Consider the following 21,334-nt stretch of genomic DNA (forward strand, 5'->3'; position numbering starts at 1 on the left):
ACAAAGGGTTACTGGATGGTGGGGCAGGACTGATAGGGTAGCTGGGTGATTGGACATCGGGGAGGGTATGTGCTATGGTGAGTGCTGTGAATTGTGTAAGACTGATGAATCACAGACCTGTATCCCTGAACCAAATAATACATTATATGTAAATTTTAAAAAATCAATGACTCTGACTTCAACAAATATTCACTTATGATTCTTTTAGATGCCAAACCCAAAAAACCCCAAAAGTATTTGAAATAATTTCAGATATGCAGGCCGGGTTGGTGGCGTCAGAAAAATCAAATTCATTAGTTATTTAAAACATGGGACTTAGTGCAATGGCAACACATGAATGTGGTGCGCTCAGATCAGATGGGGGGCCACCAAATGTCGGGTGTCCCAGAGGGTGGGGCAGCATGGGTGGTGAGAGAATTCATCCAAGGCAGAACCGAAGAGAAAGAATTTTATTGAGTACACTACAAGGAGAGCAAAGGAAAGACGGTCTGCGAGGAGTTGGTGGTGAGTGACGGTTATGGGGCAGAGTGAGAGAGTTTGGGGACTATGGATTTTCCCATTTTTGGTAACCGTAGGAACTGCGGTGCTTGTAATTGGTCATTAGAGCCTATGGCTATTTTGAGGTGGGTCCCTTAATGAGCCTGTTTGGATTCAGCTTGGTGGTCCCTGTGGGCCCTTTAGACCTTGCTCAAGTTTCCATTGCTCAAGACTTTTGCCTAAAAGCAGCCTCTACAATGAGGTATTTTGGATACTCTCTGTGACAAAGACTATTGACTCTTGCTTTCTCAGGCACATAGCTAGATTGTTTTTCCCATCTTTATTTACTTGAACATATGACTGTGTGCCTAGTCTTAACCAACGGAGTATGTGTCCCTTCTGACATAACACTTTTAGGGAGCATGTGTGCCTTTTCCACACTTTCTCCCATCACCAGTGGGATATTTTAAATGTCATTTCCATAAGGAAACTTCCTGGACTAGGTCTGATCTGGCAATAATACACCGTATACTTTACCTTGCAATACTACGATTTTATTTTAAAAGTGTTCCTTGTTTATTTAATAGTTTTCTTTCTTGCTAGACCTAGAGCTCTAGAAAGACAGGAGGCGTGTCTCTTTGTATAGTGCTGTTTTCTCCAGCCACACGTGAGACACATAGTAGACAGTCAGTAAATGTTTGTTGAAAGGATCGTTACTCCAAGTCTTCATACTCTTTGTTACAGGACACAAGTGCTCAGGGTGCTGATGGGTCAAGAACACCAACCTGTTGGTTTCCAGAACTTAATTTTCACCAAGGACTAATGAATTGTATTTTCTTTGGCTTAAGACAGAGATCTTCTTTTCCCAAAGGAATCCTTAAAAAAAGAAAATGGTCTCTTCAAAAGGTTCACATTTGCAAAAGAATAAACAATTGTTATTATGTGAGGAGCCAATGTAATCGTCAGGGCTTATCTAAGTTTATTAAATGCCCTCAGGATATGTTTCCCAGATTAGCCTCCGATCTGCAGTTCCAGGAACAGCTTCTTGTGTTGTTGATTTTTAAAAAAATTTTGACTCTAACCTTGTGTCCTTTTATAGCGTTTCCTAAGGAAGTTGCCTGTATTCACATCCTTAATAAGAGCTACTGAATATTCAGTATCAAATGCATGTGTATGAGTCTCTATTTCCAGATTTATAGGATGCATAGTAATGGAGATCTAGATCTTACACTTTTTGTTTTGTATAAATGTTACAAGTATCCTTCATTCCTACAGACGATCTTTTTTTTTTTTTTTTTTTAAAGATATTATTTATTTATCTGAGAGAGACACAGCACGAGAGGGGGAAGGGTCAGAGGGAGATGCAGACCAAGCAGGAACCCCAGTGTGGGACTTTATTCCGGGACTCCAGGTACAGGACTTGAGCCAAAGGCAGTCACCCAACCAACTGAGCCACCCAGGCGCCCATTCCTACAGGCCATCTTTGGAGAAACTGCTCTCTGATTTCTCCTGCCCAACCCATGTAACTAACTATAGCATGATTTGGAACAAAGTTCATAGCTTAAAAACAATATACTTGACTCAAAATCCTCTTTGGCTCACACCAACAAGTGTCCTCACTGATATCTCTCCAAGAAACACAGTTCATTGCTCTTACCTTCTGCAGTTCTCTCCACGTGAAGTTCTGCTCTCATTTGCAAAAGACTTAAGGTAGGAAAATGCCCAGGTGTCTGTCAAGGTTGCTATGAACTAGTGGCAGCAGAGGCATGATTTAAGGGATGACAGAAGAGTACTTGTTTGCCTAGAGTTCACTGACCTTTCTCCAGTTCTCTGGGTAATCTATGTTTTGTACTTGGGAGAAGACGAGAAGTCGCAGTCAGTGAGGCAGCTGTCTTCCTGGTTCCCTTGTTTTAGGGAGGACTGTGCTAGCTGACACTGGAGTGTGTGCTGTATGAGGGAAACAGGGCAAATGCCACCCTGGAGGGGCCCTTAGGACTGCAATTCCAGAAAGAAAGGGCTGTAGCAATCAGCTGTAGATCTTCTATGTGGTGAAAACACTGTGCTAGATCCACAATTGAGTGATGCAGGAAATGAGCTGTTTTGGGGAGAGGGTTGAAGCAGGGCAGGATTCAGAGAGGGAAAAACACAAAAGACATCATTAGGGCAGTTGGATGAGCAAAAGCAAGGATATTGAGGCAGTTAGTGCGGGGGGAGGGGTTGTACCAGAGTTTAAGTAGTAGAGTTTGGTTGCAATATAAGGGGTCAGTGAGGATGAGGCAAACTTTCTAAGAACCTTAAAAAACAGAGGAGTCATGGAAAATATATGTGTGTGGTAGCAAAGTCTTTGAAGATGAATTTGAGGAAGATGAATATAATCTCTATGTGCAAAATTGTTTAGCCAGAGAGAGACCAATTAAGAGGTTGATACAATAACTAATGGGACTGTAAGAGAGAAGGGAGTCAGACAGAAAGGAAAGAGGTGGAGGGAAGTCATCGCTCAGTGTAACATAAATGATTTCATAACTGTGAGGTTGGAGGAGGAAGAATAAAAGAAAGTGGGCAGTGAATTAGTCCGTGGCTTCAAATATAAGTTACCAGTGCGATTAAATAAAGAGTTGGTAGGTGAATTTCACTGAAGGCAACTTGCTAATTTAGGAGGGGGTGAAAGAGATACGGGGAAAGAGGAGTATACTCTCTTAGTACAATAGAGTATACTAATATACTATAGATATTGTTATGCCTACATGGCTCTAATAACAAATACTTTTTCTTGGAAGAGAAAATTAAGATTTTACCGAAGTCCCAAAGAGATAGAGACATTTTTCCTCACTAATATCGATATTCTGGGTTTTCTCTACTGTCCTCCAAAATTATGTCTGACCTTTATTGTAACTGTGAAGCAAACATATTGCAATTGCTTGTTTACTTAACTCTACAGTGTAAGTAGAATAATTTATTTATTTTTTAAAAAAATTTTTTAAAGATTTTATTTATTTATTTGCCAGAGAGAAATCACAAGTAGATGGAGAGGCAGGCAGAGAGAGAGAGAGGGAAGCAGGCTCTCTGCTGAGCAGAGAGCCCGATGTGGGACTCGATCCCAGGACCCTGAGATCATGACCTGAGCCGAAGGCAGCGGCTTAACCCACTGAGCCACCCAGGCGCCCTAAGTAGAATAATTTAAAAGGAAAAAATATATATGTATATATATATATATAATGTAGTAAGGGAAAATCCTTATTATATTCCCAGTATCACTGGGGTGTTGGTGGGAGTGGCAAGAAATGCCATTATTTATTTTTTTTTCATTAGTTTCTTTAACAATATAAAAGAGATCACCAAATACTTAGCTCAGAAAATAGATATAAGGTTGAGTAAGATGCTTAGCCCAGTGCCTGGCACATAGAAATTGCTCACATTGTCTCTCATTGTCTCATTGTTGCTGCTTTTCATGAATAGAGAAATAAGTCCTTGTGCATTCCAGGAATGCTCATGAAGATAAGAAGGTTTTCTATTTTCCCCTTCTCCAGCTAAGTCATCTTTGTAATTGTGCTATTTCCAAATACTTTCTTATTACCTAAGTTATGACAATGACTGCTTCATCTTTCTATCTCACAGTCTGGACAAAGAGCAAGCTGACACAATGTGCAGAAAGAAGAGAGGCCCTAACCACCTGGGCCACAGAACGTTTGGGTTTGACTGTCTAAGGAGTGAATTCATTAGCCCATGGCAAATTGAATAAGGAAATAAAGTTAAACTGTACTTATCTTAGACCAAGAGCTGTATTTGGCACCATGATTCAGCACCATTATCTGTATACAAAAATACTTCTGGAAGTTATCCTGGGAAACAACCAGTTGTGAAGCCACTATCCTACCATGTTTCTCAAACTGGAATATGCACGTTACGCACTTGATACAACAGAGTAATCATGAAACATATTCCTAAAGTGCTGATTTTACTTGAAGATTTAGGAAGATACATTTTCACTGAAGGCAACTTGCATATATTATTTGGTCATTCAACAAACATTTACTGCACTCAAGCAGAATGTCAGATGTTGGGAAATACTGATTTAGAAAAGGAATTTGGGGTGCCCGGGTGGCTCAGTCAGTTAAGCATCTGTCTTCGGTTCAGGTCATGATCCCAGGGTCCTGGGATGGAGCCTTGGGTCAGACTCTCAGCTCAGTGGGGAGTCCGCTTCTCTCTCTCCTTTTGCTTCCCTCCTGGCTTGTGTTCTCTTACTCACTCTCTCTCTCTCAAATGAATAAATAAAATCTTGGAAAAAAGGAAAAAAAGAAGCAAAAATAGTTTTACTCCTTTCAGTTTGAATAAATAAAAACACATGATTTCCTCAAGTATTTCATTTAACTAATGACAAAAGTATGAATCACTAAATTGTGGAGATATTTAATTTACCAGCAGTCCTGTCTTTACTAAATTTGAACGATGTTGGAACCAACCCAGTCCCTTTTATTTTTTTAGATTTTTTATTTATTTGACACAGAGAGAGAGATCACAAGTAGGCAGAGAGGCAGGCAGAGACAGAGGGGAAAGCAGGCTCCCTAGTGAGCAGAGAGCCTGAATCAGGGCTTGATCCCAGGACCATGAGATCATGACCTGAGCCGAAGGCAGAGGCTTAACCCACTGAGTCACCCAGGCGCCCCCAGTCCCCTTTATTTTACAAATAAAGACTTGAAGTCTCTGTCCCATTCTCTACCTACATTATTTTTTAATACTTGATATCATTTACATAATTTTTATTTGTTTCACCAAGTCCATGTTGAATCTGCACCAAGATATAAACTGAGGATTTAGATTTGCCAGCCCCATTCAAAAAACCCAGTGCTCATGAAGTTAGTATACTGAGATGACACTGTATCTTTCACATTGCCTACAGAGCGATCTTTTAAAAGCAAGGACCATTGTGGGTGCCTGGCTGGCTCAGTCGGTGGCACATATGACACTTGATTTGGGGATTGTGAGATTGAGCTCTATGTTGGGTGTAGAGATTACTTAAAAATAATATGTATATATATATAGTATTTTAGACATTAAAACAAGTATAAATACCTTGAAAAGCACAGCTTATATAAACTGACACAGGAAGAAATACAATATCTGAGTACCAATATATCTAGTAAAAAAAATTAAGTTCTTAAATAGAAGCCCTTCTACAAGGAAAACTCCAGGCCCACATATATTACATAATACATATATATGTATTATATATATATATATATATATATGTTGCATACACACACACACACACACACACACACACACACACAGGGCTCATAGTATCTCATGCTTGCTTATAAAACCTAGGAAGAAGCTCCATACTGTTTACCTTGAAAGGTATCCCAATCACAAACCAGTCTCTAACAATACTTGTAGCTCACCATATTTTTTTTTCATATTTTTATTTATACTATATTAAGTTACTTAGAGTCCAAGTGTGTGAGATCTTATCAGCTTCTATGAGTCTTACTGCTTGGGAGACTTTCTGAGCCTCCTCTGTCCCCATCTCTGCTGGTAATGGAAAGATACTATATCTCAGTTGCTGCTAGTCACATGGCAGTATATATATATACATATCGTTAAAACTCATAAAACTGTTAGATTTTACTGTATGTAAATTTTACCTAAATAAATCCTACTTTAAAATATCTGAATAATCTCCATGTACTTGGGAATTAAGACATTTCTAAATAACCGATCAAAGAAGACGTTTCAAAGAAAACTAGAAAATACAAAGTCAACGGTACCAAAATTATTTTTAAACTAAATAAAATTGACAAATACTTGGTAAAATTGGTCAATAAGGAACAACAGAGAATATGTAAAAGACTGGTAGCATAAAGATCCTACAGACATCCAAAGGATCCTAAGGAAATATTATGAACAACTCTGTGCCAAGACATTAAAACAAGTACAAATCCCTTGAAAATCACATCTTATATAAACTGACACAGGAAGAAACAGAATATCTGAGTACCACCATATCTAGTAAAGAAATTAGGTTCTTTTTTTTTTTTTTTTTTCTTAAAGATTTCATCTATTTATTTGACAGACAGAGATCACAAGTAGGCAGAGAGTCAGGCGGGGTGGGGTGGGGGGGGAAGCAGGCTCCCCGTGGAACAGGGAGCCCGATGCGGGGCTCGATCCCAGGATCCTGAGATCATGACCTGAGCCTAAGGTAGAGGCCTAACCCACTGAGCCATCCAGGTGCCCCAAGAAATTAGGTTCTTAAATAAAGTCATTCTACAAGGAAAACTCCAGGCCCACATGGCTTCTACTTTAATCTACCAAAAATTTGAGGAAGAAACAATAATCTTATGAAATCCTTTCAGAAAACAGAGAAGGAAATACTTCAAAATGCATTTGATAAGGCCAGCAAAGTCCCAATATAAAAATATTGCCAAAACAGACAAATAAAAGTCTCCCCAAACCCAAAAAACAAAAGCAAAAGGCAGGAAAACTATAGACTAATGTCCCTCAATAAAATAGATGCAAATTTTCTAAATAAGATATTAGTAAATTGAATTCAGGAATACAAAAAAAAAGGAGATGCTATCCTAACCAGGAGGAATTTATCACTGGAATGCAAGATTGGTTGAATGGTCAAAAACTGAACAATTCATTTTGGCACAGTAACAGAATAAAGGGGGAAAAGCATATGATTAGCACAATAGATGCATAAAAAACACTTGACAAATTTCAACATCTATTTATGATTAAACTCTTTCAAGAAATTGCGACTACCAGAAAATGTCCCTGAACTAATAAAAGGGATCTATAGAAAACCTGCAGAAAACATCACTCTTAATAGTGAAAAATTGAATCCTTTTTCAGATTAAGAACAAGTCAATTGTATCCACTCTCATTATTTCTATTCAACATCATGCAAGAGATTCTAGCTAGTGCAATAAGGTAAGAAAAAAGAAGCAGGAGACTGATGGGAAAAAAGTAAAACTTCATTGGTAGATGACATGATCATAAACAGAAAATATTAAGGAATCTGCAGGACCACTAGAACTCAAAAGTGAATTTATCAATGTTGTAGGATACAAAGTCATTTCTATATTCTGATCGTGAACAATTAAAACATGATATTTAAATAATGTCATTTATAGTACCATTAAAATGATAAAATATTTTAGGGTAGATTCAATGAACTATGCGCAAGATATATACACTGAAAAACTGAAAATAAAACGCCATTAAGAAAATGAAAAGGCAAGCCAAAAAATATTGACTCATATAGCTGAGAAATGAGATATCCAGAGTATACAGATAGTCCCTGACTTACAAGGATTTGCCTTGTGATTGTTTTTTTAACTTCATGATGGTAAAAGGAATATGCTTTCAATAGAAACTGAACTTTGAATTTTAAATTTTGATCTCCTGAGTTAGCAATATGCTGTACAATACTCTCTTATGATACTGGCCACTGGGGACAATCTGTAGTTCCCAGTCAGCCACACATCAGGAACATAAACAACCATTCCCGTTATAGCAATTCTGTACCCATTCAACCATTCTGTTTGTCACTTCAGTAAAATATTCAATAAATTACATGAGATATTCAGCACTCTGTTATCAAATATGTTTAAGGTAGGCTAGGTTATGATGTTTGGTAGGTTAGATGTAACAAATGTTTTTTTGATTTATGATATTTTCAGTTTATAATGGGCTTATCAGATCATAACACCATTATAAGCTAGGGCAGATCTGTAGAAGAAAAGTTACAACTCAGTAATAAAAAGATAAACAACTCAATTAAAACTTTGAACAGAGGGGTGTCTGGGTGGCTCAGTAGGTTAAAGCCTCTGCCTTTGGCTCAGGGCATGATTTCAGGGTCCTGGGATCAAGCCCCGCATCAGGCTCTCTGCTCAGCGGGAGCTTGCTTTCCCCTCTGTCTCTGCCTGCCTCTCTGCCTACTTGTGATCTCTGTCTGTCAAATAAATAAATAAAATCTTAAAAAAAAAAAAAAAAAGTTTGAACAGACACCTCACAAAAGAAGTATATTGGTTTTCTATTGTGATATGACATATTGCCACAAACCTAAGTGGCTTATAACAATACCCATTTATTATCTCATATTTCTGTAGAGCAGAACTCCAGGTGGGCTCAGCAGAGAGCTTTGCTTAGGTTCTCTCAAGCCAAATAAACGTATCAGCCTGACTGGGCTCTTATTTGGAGACTCTCAGGAAGAATCCACTTCTGAGTTCATTCAGGGTGTTTGGCAGAATCTAGTTCCTCATGGTTGTAGAAACGAAATCCCCGCTTTATTGCAGATTATTGGCTGGGGCACTCTGCTCATTTTCTAGAGGCCATTCCTGGGTTCTTGCCTTATGGCTATTTCACCAGAGCAAGGAGAATCTCCCTTACACCAATCCTTCTCATTCTTCAGATCTACCTGACTTTCTCTTCTACCACTAGCCTGAGAAAACTCTCTGCTTTTAAAGAGCTTGGGTGATTAAATTAGGCCCCCCTGTATTATCTGCCTTTAAATTAGTAACCCTAATTACATCTGCAAAATCCCTTTTGCCAGATAACATAATTACAGAATCACGGGAGTAACACCAGGGGCAAAGATAAGAGCTATCTTAGAATTATGCCCACTACATGAAGATGTGGGAACCAACAGGCCCATGAAGATATATGAAGATATATGCCCCAAATCATTAGTCACAAAGGGAGAGACAGATTAAAACTACAATCAGGAACCTGTCTACACCCAAAAGAAGAATTAAAACAAAATGTCGGCAGGACTACGGAAGACCTAGAACTCTCATACTTTTCTGAAAGGAATGAAGGCTTCAACTTCTTTGGAGAATATTTTGGCCCTTTCTGTAAAGTTATATGCGTACTTACCAAATGACCCAGCAAATCCACTGCTTGGCGTTTACCTAAGAGAAATGAAAACTATATTTATAAAACTTTCATTGAAGCTTTATGCATCATTATCAAAAACTGGAAGTAACCCAAATATATACACAGATAAACTGATAAATTGTGGTATATTCACATAATGGAATTTTTAGCAATAAAAAGGAATAGACTTCATAGTCTATTGTATGTATTCTATACATGCAATGATGTGGGTGAATCTCAAAAACACTATGCTTAACGGAAAAAAGCCAGACACAAAAGAGTATGTACTGTATGACTACATATATATGGTATTTTTGAATAAACAAAACAAATCTGTAGTGATAGACCTCAGATCAGTGGTTACTATAGGTAGTGAGGATAAGACTGGTCAGAGGCACAAGAGAACTTCCTGGGGAGATACAAAGACATACAAATTCCATGTCTTCTGGGGGAGGCTTATGGTTATATCAAAGTATTTTAGATTTTACATGTATAATGGATTATTTTTATCTTATGAAAATTATACTTAAAGTTGATTTTAGTATATGTGCTGCCGAAGCGAGCACCTTAAAGTTGATTTTAAAATGTACATATTTTTAATGAAAACAAAGATGCTTGCCTTCTTTTATTATTTAATAGCATTCTGGAATTTGGAATTGATAAAATTAAATAGATTATAAATAAGCTATTAGTAGCTGAAAGTGGGAAGTAAGTTGTCTTAGTCAGTTTGGGTTGCTATAACAAATTACCCAGGTGTAATTTGTTGACTGGATGATTTTAACAACAAACTTTTATTTGTCATAGTTCTGGAGGCTGGGAAGTCTAACATCAAGTTATCAACAAATTTAGTTCTTGGTGAGGGCTTCTGTCCTGGTTTGCAGACAACTGTCTTCTCACTCTGTTTTCCGCATAATGGAGAGCAGAAAAAGCAAACTCTAGTTTCTTTCCCATAAGGTCACTAATACCATCATGACCTCATCTAAAAATAATGGCCCCACCTCCTAATACCATCCCACGGAGGGGTTAGTTCTAACATGTCAGACTTAGGGGGAATACAAGCATGCATTCCACAATACAAGTGTAACACTATTTGAAGAGAAAAATCACAATTTTTGGACAATAAAGGTAGCGTGGTAAAACAATACTAAGATTATTGAGAAAACTTAACAAAATGGCTATATAGAAGATAAATACAAACCAGAAAATATAAACAAATACCAGCACAAAATATGAAAACCAAAGTATAAAATTTGTATGCTCCATCATTGCAAGAAATGTACAGACTTACATAAATTTCATAGTAAGAGTAAAAGGAGGCTTAAGTAAATGGGAAACCATCTTTCTGGATAGACGGAACACGGAGAATATGATTTTTTTGTAAATTATTTTCTAAATTTAATGGAATTCCAATAAAATGCCCAACAGAGAATGGCTAAGAAAATTTTGAGAAGAGTAAAAAGGGGACTGGCCCTCCCAGAGTTAAAAATATGGTTTAAAGCTATAATAACCAAATTCATCTGATCATAGTAATATAGGGGAAAAAATGTAAAAAAAAAAAAAATCCGTTAAATGGGGCTCCCAGTTGGCTCAGTTGGTTAAGTGTCCAACTCTTGATTTCCACCCAGGTCATGATCGTAGGGTTCCGAGACTGAGTCACAGGTTGGACTCTGCACTGTGTGGAGCCTGCTTGAGATTCTCTCTCTTCCTCTACCTCAGTCCCCCTGCCACCTCAGGCTCTCTCTCTCTCTCTCTAAAAAAAAAAAAAAAAAAAAAAAAAATCCATTAAACAGAATAATTACCTCAGAAACAGATCTTTTATGAAATAATGATAAGTATACAACAAAGTTGGTATTACACATCAGGGTGGAGGAAAAAGATTATTCAGTAAATGATGTTGGTAAAATAACAAATAAAATGTTAACTTCTCATCCCATAGCATATGCCAAAATAAATTTTAGAAGGGAATTAAAATTAAAAACCCTTTCTTTTTTTTCATTTTTAAATTTAAGCTCAATTAACATATAATGCATTATTATTTTATGAGGTAGAGGTCAGTGACTCATCAGTCTTATATAATACCTAGTACTCATTACATCACATTCCCCCCCTTAATATCTATCATCCAATTATCCCAACTACCTCCCCTCCAGCAACCTTGTTGATTTCCTATGCTTAGGAGTCTCTTATGGTTTGTCTTTGTCTCGATTTCATCTTGGTTTATTTAATTAAAAAACCCTTTAGTGCACCTGGGTGGCTTAGTTGGTTAATTGAGTGCCTTTGGCTCAGGTCAAGATCCTAAGTCCCAGGACGGAGACCCATGTCGGGAGTCTGCTTCTCCCTCAGACCCTCACCACTCTCATGCTCTCTCACTCTCTCTCATTCTCTCTCTCTCTCAAATAAATACAATCTTTAAAAAAAACACTTTAAACAAATATAAGTAAATGTTAGTATTTATTAACCAAAACATTGGGATACAATGTACTAGTAAAAGACACTAAATTTGCCCAAGTAAATTTTCTATTAGAAGAAAGCACCAGGAAGGCAGAGACCCTGGAGGTCTAACTTATCAGTAACCTCTGTGATCTACAAGAGATCTATGCAGTATGTATGTTCTAATAAATCTTTATAGGATGTATGAAAACAATTGTTTATATTTTTTGCATCACTCTAGTTTTCTTAAATGACAAACTGGGAAAAATATTTGTCATGTATATGTAAAGATTAATATCTTCTTATTAAAAGTTCATGCAAATCATGAGAAACTTTATTGAGACCCATTAGATGGACCCTTATATGGACAAGCTATTCATGACAGAGGGAAAACAAAGATTGATGAACATTTGGAAAAAGTCAATATGAATAACAAAATAATAAACAATTACATGTTATATGTCAAATTACAGGAGTTTTAAAAATAAATATGTATATTCAATGCTGGTTTGGGTGTAAATGTAATAGGTCATCTCAAATAGTCTGGGGGAAGTTAATGCAAACCTTTTAGAAAAGTAATTTTGCATTCTATATCGATAGCCTTAAAAATACTACTTTTGACCCTCTAATTACTTTTCAGAAAATTTTCTTTTCAGAAAGAAGAAACTTTATTTTAAAAGTTCATCGTAGGATTAAAAATGGTGGTGAAAAATCGGTAATTATGTCCAACAATAAGAAGATGGATTTTAAATTATGATTGGAACACAATGCATTGTGCAGCCATTTAAATGATTTCTATAAAGATTTTAAAATTCGATCAAGAAAATAATTGTTTTAAAAGGTACTGTGAGAGGATGCCTGGGTGGCTCAGTTGGTTAAGCAGCTGCCTTCGGCTCAGGTCATGATCCCAGGATCATGGGATCGAGTCCCACATCGGGCTCCTTGCTCGGCAGGGAGCCTGCTTCTCTCTCTGCCTCTGTCTACCTCTCTGTCTGCCTGTGGTTGCTCGCTCTCTCCCCCTCTGTCTCTGACAAATAAATAAAAATCTTAAAAAAAAAAAAGGTACTGTGAGGAGAGAAATTATTTTGTGATTGCCAACAGTATTCAATATGCATAGAAATTATTTTGTGATTGCCAACAGTATTCAATATGCATAGAAAAAATAGTAACCATGGCATACATATTACCTTTTACTGAAAGGGCAGGCACTTAGCATTTTAAAGGGATTCTCATTTACCCTCACACCAAGACTATGAAGAGATATAGATCTATATGTATTTCTTTGATTTATATATACATTCATTAATATGTGTCTTTATTTTATAAACCTATAAAATATGTATATATTTATATTATATATATATATTTTTATTTTTCCCCATTGAACAGGTGAGGAAACTAATACACAGGGAGATGCAGTACTGTGTCCAAAGTGTTTGAGCTGAGTGAGGCAGCGGGTTTGATAGCAGATTGGCTCTTGCGTCCACGCTTTTACTCACTATTAAAATGTAACAAAATGTTTTCAGTTTTGTAGTTTTGGGGGCTCATGGGTCTCCCTTCTACTTTTCAATCATTTCCAAAGTTTTTACAGTAAGCATGACTTTCACTCATTATAAATTATCCTAATAATTGTAATCTATACATTGTAAATCCCAAAGCCAGCCTGGTTTTCTGCAGTAGCGCTCAGCTCTGCGTCTGGGGTTACCCGCACCCCCTGTCTCCAGGTGTCTGCGGCCCCGCATCCCCCTTCCGGCTTGTTCGCCGGGTCTTTTCCCGGGTTCCACCCACAGTACCCGGATCCCCGTCCCTGAAACACACTTTCTCCGCGCGCCTGCGTCGTGGCCGACAGCTCCAGGGTGACTTGGCAAACGTTCAAGCGCCGTGGGACCGGAGTCTTCGGGACCCGCCCAGATGTCGTCCCGCGAGGCCCCGCAGACCTCTGGCCGCGGAGAGTTCAAGCTTCAGCCGCGGGCGGAGGCCCGGCCCTCACGCGGGAACGCGGCGACCTTGCCGGGAGGGAGGAGCCCGCGGGAACTCCCCGAGGCTCGCTGGGCGGGGGTCGGCCTCGGCCCACCGGGGCGCAGAGGCCGGAAGGCCGCCGGGTGCGGGGTGCAGTCCCGGGACCAGCGCCTAGTCCCCGCGCTCCTGGAGCGGTGCCCTTGGCGGTCGCGCACCGAGCCCCGGAGGCACGAGCCCGCCCGCCTCCGGCCCTTTATCAGATCAGGACAATTGCTGAAAACAGGGATTATCTCAGGCTGAGTGAGCAGTGGCCCCTGAGAAAATCTAGGGTTAGTTAAAGAGGGTTGCCCGGGGACAAAACTTACGGCTTGGGTCCTGGGGACAGTTACTGTGGGGTGAGTGTATTTTTTTAAACCCGTTATCTCCTCGACAATTAATTCTCTCTCTGGTCGGGAGCGGGGGGTCGGGGGGGAACTGTTTGTGCAGGGGTGGGAGCCGGAGTCCCACTTTCGGGGAGCTAGTGTAGGGGCCGCCCTTTGGAAGCACGGCGACTGGTCCTGGGGAGGAACCAAGGTTTCCCGGCCGCTGGGTCAAGTATTCGATCCGAGCCGCCGCGCTCCTGCCTTCGCACACGCCCATGCCGCGGGGCAGGGGTCCTCCGCCGGGAACCAGCCCTTCGCTTCCCAGGGCCGCTGTGGGGGGCAGCCGGGGCCTCCCCAGGTCCGCTTCCTTCTGTGGTCGGTACGGGGGCGCACAGAGCACCTGGGGGACAACGTGCAAGTGCAAGGGAGTACCTTGCGTGTTCTGGCGTCCGAAAACCTGACTCCAGAGAATCACTGAATCCTACGTTGCGAGTCTCGGTGTTTAATGAAGTTTAGGGGACGCGTATGACTTGCGTTTGTAAAACCTCTGCATCGCGCACCCCAAGTTTGTCGCCCTGGTACGGAAAGCAGGGCCGAGCGGGGGTGGGGAGGGTCTCCAGTCGCTGGCGCTCGCTTCTGCACGCGGGGCTTCTGCCCAGTTTCCTGCCTCGGAGTTGTGTCCGCCCCAGCTCAGAGCAGTTTGTGCAATTGAGAAACCCGATAGGAGGCAGCAGCTGTCTCCCACCACCCTAAAAATAATCCGCTCCGGCGGCCTGCGTGCTTCGGCTAGGGGAGGAAAACTGCCTGCGGAGTAAGTGAGTCCGTCTCTTTTACATAAATATGATTTAAACATTTTAAGAGTAACTGTGAACTGTAGATCTCGGCGACCCAAAGGCGCCCGCGCCCTCTGCCTTCGGGGTCGCTATTTCTAGGATGAAGGCACCGGGCCCCAGCCGGAGAAGAGAGGGCGTGGGGATCAGGTTTCCACTTTACTTACAAACTGCCGGCTCCTGCTTAAAAACGGCCGGGAATACTGCAAGGACTCATTACTGATTTTTTCCCTCTTAGTGTCCTGTAGTATTCATGAAGTAGTTTTCAGTTTGCTTAATTTTTTGTTACTCTTTGCTTTTTAGGAGTTCTGCGTCTCGGTTTGAAGTTGACACTTAAGTCAGTGTAGGGAGCCCGTGTTTTGAAGGTAGTGCAAGTGCACGAGTAGGGGTTTGAAGCAGCATCAAGCGACCGCCCAAGGTATTTATATTTTGCTTGTTTGTTCAATTTGGGATATATATATATATATCTCCTGTTGGCGTGTCTGAATTTTCTCTGTTGAGTTTCCTTTAGTGTGCGATAGAACTTCAACGGGTGCATTGAGATGAGGCAATAAATCAGAAGTTAGTGGTCATTTTTACTAGTGATTTTCTTACTTGGATCTGTTATTCATAGGTAGACAGGGAGACAGACGTCTTTTGCTTCCTGTTTTGTGAATCATAGACTGAATGAAAAAATTCAAAGACGTTATTACATTTGTTTCCTAAGTGATTTATTCCTGAAAGTACCCTAGATAATGTTAATGCCCTAAATCCTTTACAATGTCATGTTTCTCTCTCATAACATAACTCAGTAATGAGTTACTTTGTATGTAAGAATGCAAGTTTTTATGTTGCTTTTAGCATGTTTTCTTCAGGAGTTTCCAGTTTAATTAAGTTCTGCGAGGTTGCTACTCCATTAGAACTGACACTTTCTTATGGATGAGCAGGAGAGAGTGCTAGTTTTTACTTTACTTTAGTCATCAACTGAATCCAAATTTTATAACTCCAGAGGGTGTGGACATTCCTAAATGCATTTCAAAGAATAAGAATACTGAGGGTGGGATTCTTGCTATGAAATCATACCTTTGGGCATCAAGGAATATATTTATTCTGTGGTTTCAGCTTAGCAGACCGTCCCTGTAATCAAAGTTTCACTTTTGACATTTGTCTTTAAGATTCATTCAGTCAAGTTCTTCAACCCTGTCTGCTCTCCTAAACACTTGAACATCTTTCAGAGGGTTTATGCTTGCGGGAAGAAAGGTGTCATGTCTTCCTATCATGTCTTCCTATCCCTCTCTCTCCTCCTGGATGCTAGGGCCTCTGTCCATGCACTCCAGAAGGGGCAGGGATCAGGGGCGACACGTGACCAAGGTTAGCCAGCAAGAGCAGCAATTTATGCTGTTCCCAAACTGTCCCTAACTTAATCATGGTTCTGGGAGAGACACCTTGAATGACAATAGGAGATTTAAAAATTAATTAAAATTCCTGATTGAACAAAATGCCCTTGGCAAACAGGATAATTATCAACATATCTACAACTTTACTCCTTCTCTCTTTTTGCCCATGATGAGTTGTAAAATGGGCTGTTAGAATATGCCACATGTGTACTGTAGGTTGGAGAAAGAAGCTAAGAGTCAGAGGGAAAAGGATGGAGGAGGAGACAGAAATAAAGACAGGAGAGAGACAGTGAGAGGGTGAACAGGTTGGGAGCCCTAGGTCATGTGAGGGTAGAGATTATGGTAGAAGAAAGAAATCATTCTAAAGCCTTCAGTTTACTAATCTGAAGTATGTGCCTTAGTGTGATTGTATCATTGTATATTTCCCTATCCCGTAGACCATAACCTGTACATTATACCAAGAACTACTGGGATTAGTGTAGTCTGATTTATGTGGTCTAACACTACAGGTACTATTTGTATGGGCATTCTTGGATTCCTAGTGCCTAGCACATGGTCAGCATCAATAAGTACTTTTACAGTTAACGAATGGCCTAGAATCCCAGACATCAGGTATGGGATTGTCCTTTGACTTTCTCAGGTTGCTGTAGTTCTCTGATATCTTCTTTCCACCATTATACACATTTATCCAAAGGTTGCTTGATTGGTAGGTTTGAGGATTGATTAGACATACCAGGTAGGCAAAACTTACTATAGCTAATGAAGTTTATGTTTTGCAAATTCAGATCGTACTTTGTATCTGCTTCAATTATAATGATTAAATATCTATCATTTATCTATCTATAAATGTGACCAATTGGAATATTATAGTTTTGGATAAAATTATAAAACTGCCAAAGTAAAAATTATTTTCTGGTTCATTCTAGGAAATGGTTTATATGTGTCTTTCAATAAGAGTGGGCTCAAGTTTCTTCCTGTCATTTCTACTCAATAAAAGAGATAGTCTAAAAGAAAAATAAAAGAAATAGTCATGGAAATTCTATTAATAGCTATTATTTTTCAGTTTCTGTTTCTTTTTTCCTAATTTTTCCATCTTATTGACATACATGACTATATAAGTTTAAGGTGTACAGCATGGTTTAGATGATTGTAAAATGTTACCACAGTATGTCTAGTTAAGATCCATCACTTCATATAGTTGTGGTACATAATTCGAAACTTCCATTTTACTGCTACTTGAAAACTCTCAAGCTGTTTTTGATTATTTTATGAGGCTTGGAGTCTTAATAGTTGATAAGAATTTGCCAAGTATATACACTCATCTTGACTTTTTAAAAATATACTTTTATTTTGAATGAGAAAAGGTCTCAACTAGAGATCATATCAGTGATGTTCAGTAAAAGGGCTTACCGGAAACAATATGTGAGAGGAATTCCATATAAGGATTTAGGGGCTCCTAAATCCTTATAGGTGGCTCAGTTGGTTAAGCGACCGCCTTTGGAGAGCCCTGCATGGAGCCCCACATCAGGGTCCCCGCTCAGAGGGAAGCCTGCTTCTCCCCTTCTCCCTCTTCCTCTGCTGCTCTGCCTGCTTGTGCTCTCTCGCTCTCTCTGTTAAATAAATAAATAAAATCTTAAAAACAAAATAATTTACAAACTATAAACACAGGTTTTTAAACTAGTTCTATTCATATAATACTTTAGAAAACTTTTCCTTGAAATTTGGTTTCTCAATAGTTTGCCTACTGTTGCCAATCTTTTCTGTGTAACACTCTCTGTTTTTTCCCTAGGGAAAAATATTGTTCATGACCATTGCTAAGTCATTTCTCAATGAAAGAGAAAAGGTACTAGTTTACTCCAACCTTTAATAATCTAATTCAGAATCCAGTGTGATATAATGTGGAAAAGAGACCAAGTGCAGTGAGGTTAAAATCTTAAACTGCTACTTCTTTTAATGATGAAAGATAAGCTGTTTTTTTTTTTTTTTTTCATTAGATAAGCTGTTTTTGAAATGGGTTGGAGGCTGCATGATATAGGCAGGGGGAGACACAGTTTAAGTCAGACACATGGCTGTGGATCACCGCTACTCTACTGGTTGGCAGGATACTGAACCTCAGAATGCTCTCCTGTAAAGTACAAATACCTAACATTGCATGGCTGTTCTAAAGACTAAAGATAGTGTATATGAAGTACCCAGAATTTGGCAGGCAGGAAGAAAATGGGCATAAAAAAATAATTTTTCAGAAGGCTAAACTCTTCAGAATTTCACAGTGGTATTTTGATGGAGCAGAACCTTGCTTCTATACCATCTGTCTCAGCCCAGCAATGAGAGGCGTTCATTTAAAATGTGAGTTGGAGTGTGTCACTCCACTAATGAAACCTCCCCCTGCTCCCGCCCCTGCCCCAGAATTCTGTTTCACTGAGTAGAAGCCAAAGTCCCAACAATAGCTAGCAAAACCTTGGTTTACCTCATCCTCAGCTTCATCTCTAAATCTGTCTACTTCTATTCTAATATAGTATTGATTTCCAATTTAAAAACATTTTGTTTGTTTCAAGACTTGATTAGGGTATATTTCATGCAAGAATATTCTCTGACTGTAAGACCTGAGTAATTTCGTTAAATTGTCATTTAAGTTATATTTAATGTATCTGAAGCCCAAGATTTTAATAGTCTTCACAGACTGGCTGATGGCTGCGTGCCCGCACATGGGCCCCTGTGTATTAGTATTCCTTTGTACAGTTAACCAAGAGCGGCGGTAAATTTTGTCTGGCTTAAGTTATTTGCTAATGCATTTTCAATGAGAAAGGACAAGAAAGAATTTAATATTACACTATCTTGTAGCATCAGTCAGTAGTTTCATTTTTTCTTTCTTTTTCTTGATATATTACCATGTTTGTTCCTTGAAATCATTTTCGTCACACACACACTTTGTTAAGGTACCATCATTGGTAGATTAATAATTATATATCTTCCAAATTAAAATATTTTTCTCCGGATGGGGGGAAAGATCAAAAGGAAGTGATTTATAGACTGTATAAGGCCTTTATAAGAAACTCTCAAAAGACTTTGGCATATAGTTTCCTATTTCCTCAATTGCAAAAATAAATGGGTTAATTTTATAATTAAACCTCCTTTTTAGGGCTATGCATGTATAAAAGAGAATATAATAATGGAGCCTCTTTCTTTTGTTTCTTCCTTTTAGAGTAAGCGATATAAGAAGACATGAGCCTTTCATTCTGTGGTAACAACATCTCTTCATATAATATCTATGATGGTGTGTTACAAAATCCCTGCTTTGTGGATGCCCTCAACCTGGTCCCTCATGTCTTCCTCCTGTTTATCACTTTTCCAATATTGTTTATTGGTAAGTAATCTGTTCTCCTATATTTCCTCAGCTAATGTTTATTTTGAGCATCTGACTTTTTTTTTATTTTTTCATATTTTATTAAAGATTTTTATTTATTTATTTGAGAGAGAGACAGTGAGAGAGAGCATGAGAGGCGGGAAGGTCAGAGGGAGAAGCAGACTCCCCATGGAGCTGGGAGCCTGATGCGGGACTCGATCCCAGGACTCCGGGACCATGACCTGAGCCGAAGACGGTCGCTTAACCAACTGAGCCACCCAGGCGCCCTCAGCTAATGTTTATTTTAAAAGTCTTCATTATGGGGCGCCTGGGTGGCTCAGTGTGTTAAGCCGCTGCCTTTCGCTCAGGTCATGATCTCAGGGTCCTGGGATTGAGTCCCAAATCGGGCTCTCTGTTCAGCAGGGAGCCTGCTTCCCTTCCTCTCTCTCTCTGCCTGCCTTTCTGCCTACTTGTGCTCTCTCTCTCTCTCTCTCTCTGTCAAATAAATAAATAAATAAATCTTAAAAAAAAAAAAAAGGTCTTCATTATGGTTGAAATTTGATATAATATTGACCTAATTTTCCTCAACATGAAAACTGATATGAAAATCAGTGAGAAAAGAACAAGCAGATTTTTTGTGCTTCCCAGTTATTTATGGTCTTGACGTATGATATTTTGTAGGTAAAATAGAAGTCATATGTCTTCTTAGAAATGGACTTCGAGTAGCAACAGCAGTGTTTTAAAAAGAGGGAAAGAGAACTAGGTGGGATAGATGTAAAGCCGTTGTGGAGCACTTGCTTTGTGCTGGTGAAGAGAATGGGAAAATGGGTGAAACATGGTACCTGCCTGCAATAGTCACTGAAACTGTCCAGTGAAACAGATGTATCAAAGTCAAGAGAAAAATGACTATCCCACATTATATGCTCATTTGCAGGGACAGGAACAAATTATCCTGGGCATTAACTTGTTAGAACAACTAATTTTTTGGGCCAGTGGGGATGATTGCATGAAGAGTGACATGTTGTGGGACGTGAGGACAAAGAGCCTGCAAGTTCCAGTAGGAGCACTAAGGGTGCATTCCAGGTAGAAAGAATACTTATGCAAACTATTTGCAAAGGAGCTAAAGATACAGTTTTCCCTATTATATTACAGTTTACATATACACAAAATCCAATTATTATTTTTTTTAAGATTTTATTTATTTATTTGACAGACAGAGATCACAAGTAGGCAGAGAAGCAGGCAGAGAGAGGAGGAAGCATGCTTCCTGCTGAGCAGAGAGCCCGATGTGGGGCTGGATCCCAGGATCCGAAGGCAAGGGCTTTAGCCCACTGAGCCACCCACACACCCCACAAAATCCAATTATTTTAAACAGTTATGTACGGTTTGTATAATTTCTCCCCCAAACCAAAATAGACCTTTAACTTAAATGTTTTAAAAAATACATTTCACATATAAAAAAAACAGAGGGGTTGGGCGCCTGGGTGGCTCAGTGGGTTAAGCTGCTGCCTTCAGCTCAGGTCATGATCTCGGGGTCCTGGGATCGAGTCCCGCATCGGGCTCTCTGCTCGGCAGGGAGCCTGCTTCCCTCTCTCTCTCTGCCTGCCTCTCCATCTACTTGTGATTTCTCTCTGTCAAATAAATAAATAAATAAATAAAACAAAAAAAAAACAGAGGGGC

The 21,334-nt window shown here is 39.4% G+C and overlaps 1 protein-coding gene and 1 long non-coding RNA gene across 13 annotated transcripts in view; one reads left to right on the plus strand and one right to left on the minus strand.

The window, feature by feature from the left end:
• Nucleotides 1-1,022: 1,022 nt before the first annotated feature.
• On the minus strand, nucleotides 1,023-13,732 carry LOC309868586. Its single transcript, XR_014313737.1, has 3 exons — nucleotides 13,603-13,732; nucleotides 9,355-9,389; nucleotides 1,023-1,353 (listed from the first exon to the last, which is right to left on the minus strand). It is a non-coding gene; the product is annotated as an uncharacterized lncRNA (long non-coding RNA).
• Nucleotides 13,733-13,780: 48 nt separating this feature from the next.
• ABCC9 (ATP binding cassette subfamily C member 9) overlaps nucleotides 13,781-21,334 on the plus strand; it is a 150,893-nt gene continuing 143,339 nt past the window's right edge. For 2 of the 12 annotated variants that reach the window (XM_082738588.1, XM_082738590.1), the window contains exons 1-3: nucleotides 13,781-14,138; nucleotides 15,239-15,353; nucleotides 19,514-19,675. In XM_082738588.1, coding sequence (XP_082594714.1) covers nucleotides 19,534-19,675 — 142 coding nt within the window. In that variant the 5' untranslated portion in view covers nucleotides 13,781-14,138; nucleotides 15,239-15,353; nucleotides 19,514-19,533. Of the gene's footprint in view, nucleotides 14,139-14,292; nucleotides 14,464-14,715; nucleotides 14,921-15,238; nucleotides 15,354-18,100; nucleotides 18,155-19,513; nucleotides 19,676-21,334 lie in introns of those variants that run through there. The other 10 variants (XM_082738591.1, XM_082738589.1, XM_082738587.1 and 7 more) reach the window with 10 other exon arrangements.

This window comes from Mustela nivalis (assembly GCF_964662115.1).
Source record: "Mustela nivalis genome assembly, chromosome: 7".
NCBI lineage: Eukaryota > Metazoa > Chordata > Mammalia > Carnivora > Mustelidae > Mustela > Mustela nivalis.